At 37.1% G+C, this 6,041-nt stretch overlaps 1 protein-coding gene across 1 annotated transcript; it reads right to left on the bottom strand.

The window, feature by feature from the left end:
* Positions 1–881: 881 nt before the first annotated feature.
* LOC127132615 (pentatricopeptide repeat-containing protein At3g04760, chloroplastic) lies at positions 882–3,521 on the bottom strand. The gene has a single exon (XM_051061577.1). The coding sequence runs from the start codon at positions 3,294–3,296 to the stop codon at positions 936–938; it is 2,361 nt and encodes a 786-aa protein (XP_050917534.1). The 5' UTR covers positions 3,297–3,521; the 3' UTR covers positions 882–935.
* Positions 3,522–6,041: the final 2,520 nt, after the last annotated feature.

Raw genomic sequence — 6,041 nt, 5'->3', positions numbered from 1 at the left:
TATGCAGAAAATCCATTTTCAAGATAAAGCCTCTCATAGATGCAATACATATGTCGGATCCCCAAGATTGAATCCTTACCGCCCATATAGGTCATTCCATATGCTAGATCCCCAAGATGGGATCCTTATCGTCCATAGTGGAAAATTACATATATTGGATTTTTAAGATGGGATCCTCGTCGTCCATAGAGGCACTTACATATTTTGGATCCCCAAGATGGGATCCTTATTGTCCATAGTGACAAATTACATATGCTGGATTCTCAAGATAGGGTCCTTACCGCCCATAGAGACAATTACATATGATGATGGTTGTAATTAAATATTAACAGTTGATTTTGCAACTAATTTGACATTTTTGGTCTCTATATCAAAGTTCCTTGGTCAAACAACACCATACCTAAATGCATTTACAACAGGACAAGTAGCAGCATATAAGATGTTTGAGACAATCAAAGATGGAAAACCAAAAATTGATGCTTATGACACAAATGGTACTTCTCAGAAGACACAAATGGAGATATTGAACTCAAAGACGTTTACTTTAGATACCCTACAAGGCCAGATGTGTATATATTTGTTGGATTCTCATTCTGTATTCCAAGTGGTACAACTGCTTCTTCAGTTGGTCAAAGTGGTGGTTGAAAGTCAACTATAATTATTTTATTAGAAAGATCATATGATCCTCAAGGTGGACAGTACTTATAGATAGTGTCAACTGGAAGAATTTCAAGTTAAAAGGATAAGAGAACAGATTGGTCATGTTGGTCAAGAACCTGTTTTGTTTACGGCTAGTAAAGAACAAGTTTATGTATGTGTATAAACACATTTGATTTAACACAACAAAATGGAATACAATAAGAGAAAACATATGAACAGAATTGAAAATAGAACCATTGCAATAACATTTTAATCTTTTAGAATAACACCCAACTTTACAAATGCATCTCATTTTCTTGTATTCCGCGCTCAACAAATCTTAACATCAGGTTATCGGCCTCCGCCGATTTACCGTCTAACATAAGTTTCTTGCTCACTTTCTCACACAATTTTAAATCGGGAATCAAGTTTCGTCTAAACATTTGACAAGCCACTTTATACGCTGATATAGCAATCCCTTTATTCAAATAGCTTTCCATCAGAACATGGCATGTTTTCGCATCAAGTTTTGATGCTGTTCTCAAAACCTTCCCTAGTAGCTTCTCAGCCTCCTCAAAGTTTCCGAAATCACAAAGCTTCTCAATAACTTGATTGTATACTGTTCTAAATGGCTGCCTAGCAAGCATTTTTTCCAACAATTTCATCATATCATCTACTCGTCGCCATTGGCAAAAACGGTGAATGACTGCTCTGTATGTTACAGGAGTTGGATCAAAACCGTTGCCTAGCATTTTTACTATTAACTTGGAAGCCTCATCCAACCTACCTTTCTTCCCCAATGCATCAAATAATGTTGTGTATGTGATGGCATCAGGATGTTTATTGCTTAAATACATGTCGTCTAGCACCGATAGAGCTGCGTCCAAGTCACCAATCTGACAGAAACCGTAAATTACGGCGGTGAAGTTTACCACATTAACAGCACAACCCTTATGCAGACATTCTTCTAAGAATTTTTTAGCTTCTACTACATTCTGATTTTTACATAGCGACTGTATTAGCAAGTTAATTTCAACTGGATTTGGGAGAAAACCTTTTCCGATCATTTCTCTAATCAAATCACATGCCTCGGACAATTTTCCCTCCCTACGGAGTCCGTGCATCACAGCGCTATATGTGATGGCATTTGGGGTCCACCAATGCTCCTCACTTACACGTATCATCTCCCTAGCCTCTAATGACTTTCCATTGTGACAAAGGCCATTCAACAATGCTGTATATGTCACGGTATTCGGTTTGCATCCGTGTTTGTACATCTGCTGCAGCATCTTTTTCGCTTCATCTATCTTCCCCACGCGACAAAATCCATCAATAATAGCAGTATACGTCACTACATCAGGATCACAACCCTTCGCATGCATATCGATCACTAAACTCTTTGCCTCGTCTATCCTCCTTTTTTTACAAAACGAGTCAACTACCGCACTATACCCAACCTTATCAATGTGGAAACCCGTGTCTTCTGCTTCCCTTAGGAAAGCAAGAGCATCATCGGCATGTCCATGCTTTGAAAGCGCATGGATTAGTGTATTATATGTAACCTGATCTGGTATTAAATTACTATTTCGAACCATATTCTCCATTAAACGCTTCACTTCTTCAACTTTTCTATCCTTACATAGGAAACCCATCACAGTATAGTAACTAACTTTATCCGGAGGACATCCCTTAGATGGCATTTCCGCAATAAGCTTCAGTGCATCATCAATCCGATGTAAATCACAGTAACCTTTGATCAAACAGTTATAACTGACAATATCAGGTTCGATTCCGGCCACCTGCATCCGTTCCAAGAATCTTAACGCTTTTTCCAATTTAGCGCCCTTTACCAAAACATAGATAGCAGTGTTACATATCGATAAATCCAGTTCGACTCCAGCTTTCTGCATCAATGTCAGAAGCTGTAACGCATTCCTCAACTTCCCTGCACGGCTATAAGACACCATCACATAGCCAAAAGCCTCAGGAGAACACTCAATTCCTCGGCGAGTCAAAAGCCGCAGAACCCGCCTCGCACCTTGACACAATTTAGTCTTGCTAAGAATATCTAGCATTGTATAGTACACAACAGTATCATGTCTGTAACGCCATTGCCGATCCGCCCAGTAAAAAAAACTCAAAGCAATCCTTTCATCTTCTTGAGACCGCAAAACAGCACAAACAAGTTTCGGTTTGAGACTCCTTAATAAATGCCTCAAATTACCTTCAAATTTAGGGTTCCAACTTGACCTAATCGTAATTAACCTACGAACTTCCCTAACCAACGGGTGTCGAAAGTCACTCTCACCAATTTCAAATCTTGCAATACTTTCTCTGGGTTTGTTATCATTTCCATGAAAAGAACCAATAATCTCAAGACTCTCATCAAGTTCTTCACCTTCCTCTTCAATTTCTTCATCATCTTCTTCTACATTATCATTAACACTTGCAGCAAAACCTAATTCTTCAGAAAACTCATAACCCACTTTCCCAAACCCATCATTGAAATTCTCATTGTTGCATTTACCCTCACTAGTGGTTGAATAAGCACCCAAAACAGAATGAAGATTCAAAGCAATACATGGCGAATGATTAACACAGAACTGAGAAGCTAAAGCCTTTCCAAATAGATAACGGTTCAATCTCAGGATTGCCATCAACAACAACAAAAAGGTATATCGATGTGCTACTTACGGGGACAACAACGATACCCACATCTTAATTTCATCAACAATGGTTACGAGTTTATTGAAATTTCGAAATTTACCTCAAAGCGATAGTGAAATCAACTTCCAAGGCTTAACCTTTCGTTCTAATGTGTCTGACTTTTAGGTTGATGTCGGCTTCAAAAATGGGGTTATGGGTTTCTTCAACAAAAAAAATCAAATGGTATTCTTGTAATTTGCTTATTTTTCTTTTTAACAAATAAATTTAATTGGTTTTTTATTTATAGACTCAACAGTTTTATCGGATTGCGATTTTGTAGTGTACAAAATGTTTGACAATTAAGAATCTAACACGAAAATAAAATAAGTATAATAGAGGTGGGGATGTTGCGGTGGATATGTATATGGTAAGATTCGACAAAATAAAATTCGAAATAAAAATATTAGAGAGAGTATCGGAGTAGTGTCTATTGTGGAGAAGATAGTGGAAAATAGATTGTGCGATTTGGGCAAGTAGTGAGAATACCACTAGATTATGTAGCAAGAAAGATTATAAAATAAGTTACTAAGAAAGATTTCTAAGTTAATGATTTGGATAGAAACATGGTCATTAATAAATTATTATTGAGAAAGTTAACTCATATAATTGTTTACCGTGAAATTTAGTAAACAAAGACAAGTTTGATTTTATTTAAGGGATTAAACTCGAAAATATTCATTAATAGATTTGTACCAGAATTGTATGTTTTGAGAGATTTTGATAATGAACATCAATAATTGAATGAAAAATAATGCAGTAAAATGACGGGGTAAAAAGGAAAACTTAAAGGAAAAAGTTAATTTTATAAATGGAACACAGAGACATACATTGAAAACTTGTTTCTCACTTTCACATTTGGATATTTTGAGTGTGTAATGTGTAAAATTGCGAACCTCTAAAACTATAAAGAGCACTACTTATATACTAGTCCTAACATAACTGTCTACAACGGTCGACTTAGCAAAGCTTGACACTTCTTTCTCTTCATGCATCTTTTGTCTTTGACAAATTTCCACGTGTTCTTGAATAATTGTATGATCTTATCAATATTATTCGATAAAAGCATAATAGCCACTAAGTATTTTAACTCAACCAGAATCTTTAATGGACATCTCGACCAATTTTCCCAACCTCCTCCGACAGGAAATTATCATCAAATGGTTGTGGTCTTCTGGTCGAAAATGACCATTTCGACTATGAGTGCAACCTTAAATATTTGTAATAACCAGATTCGACCTTGAATCCTCACTTTTATTATCTGTGTCAAAAATATGAGGTAACAAATTGCCCCATAAATTTCGATCACACAAGTGTCGAAAGGGAGAAATGTGGCATTTTTGAACACTTTTCGACACTGTTCAAATCAGTCTGTTGGCGTTATTGACATCATTGCGCCTTTTCAAAAAACGTCCGCTCAACATGGTTTTTTGCAATAAAACCATCATGACTCCTACTTCCTAGGAGAGTGGACAATAACTTCCCTAGCCAACTAACGTTTCCACTACCTGAAGAGGAATCGTCTTCAACTGCCACGCAAACGCCAATTGTTGGATGATTACCCACTACTATTCTTTATAAGTACCAGACTCAACTTTTCATTTCATTTCTTCCAACTTCAAGCTTTTGCACGCGTTAGTCTTTTTACTCAGCCATTTTTTTTTTCAAAATGCTTTAAGAAAAGAAACAATGGTTGCTTTTACAGTTTCTACACTAGTTACCGGCAAGAACTCAGTTGCATTTGTGATTCTGGCATCAAAGGAGGAAAAAGGAAGAGATTTTGTGCCTGAACCACTGCTTTCTAAGGAGAAAATCTTTGTCTGGGCCAAACATGTACTAATTCTGTTTTCTCTTTCTGATAAAATCCTTGCATTTCTAGGCCAATTTCCCACTTTCAAATCACACTCTGGGAAAGTAAAATGTTTCTTTCCTTGCTATCCTATTACCATGCCTTATGCGTTCGAAGAACGTGCTCTTGACCTGAATTTTATGGAAACGTCTACGCGTGTTTTTAGATCAGCACACCCACCCCAAAATAAAGATTACCTTGCATGGCTTGACAAAGTTCAAAACAAAAGGAAAGAACAATAGGAAAACATATACATTTTAGACGTAATTCAACTATCTAGAACCGGTCCTAAGTATAACCATGTTATGTTGCTTGCTTCGATATTCTTTTGGGAAGGTTCAACAAACACATTCCATCTCCGGTGTGGGATCGTTACACCGACTTTGTTCGACGTAACAGCTATCACTGGGCTTCGACCCACGGGTGAAACCTTCACCCCTACACTGGAAATTGTTAACAAATTCGTCTTTGATCAATACAACTTCAAAATTTACACCACTAACCATCATAACACCACCAGATAAAAGGCATCCCACCAATAGCACATCACTTTCCTGACCCTTTGACTTTCCTACTACTTTTTTTGCTCAAGTTCTTTGCAAATAGCAAAAAATTACGTTCCTTTAGGAATTAACTCAATGAGGGTCGAAAGGTATCTCTTGGTCAGTTGCTTCTAATCACCCTATATCAATCAATAGGTACTCCTTCTCATAAGCTAAAACACCTCCCTGAGACCAATAAAAAGTACCTCCCTTTTGGCCTCATGTGGCTTTTACAACTTTGGTTGAATGCTACATTCAAACCAAAATTAGAGATAACCATTTCGAAGGCTCCGATGGAAGAAAATGAG

The sequence above is a fragment of the Lathyrus oleraceus genome, chromosome 3, assembly GCF_024323335.1.
Source record: "Lathyrus oleraceus cultivar Zhongwan6 chromosome 3, CAAS_Psat_ZW6_1.0, whole genome shotgun sequence".
NCBI lineage: Eukaryota > Viridiplantae > Streptophyta > Magnoliopsida > Fabales > Fabaceae > Lathyrus > Lathyrus oleraceus.
Note: the sequence above shows the minus strand (reverse complement) of the source record. Positions and strands in the feature narration are given on the sequence as shown.

Bases quoted from the DNA above. Each gene is read 5' to 3' on its own strand.
- LOC127132615 (XM_051061577.1), bottom strand. From the start codon at position 3,296: ATGGCAATCCTGAGATTGAACCGTTATCTATTTGGAAAGGCTTTAGCT.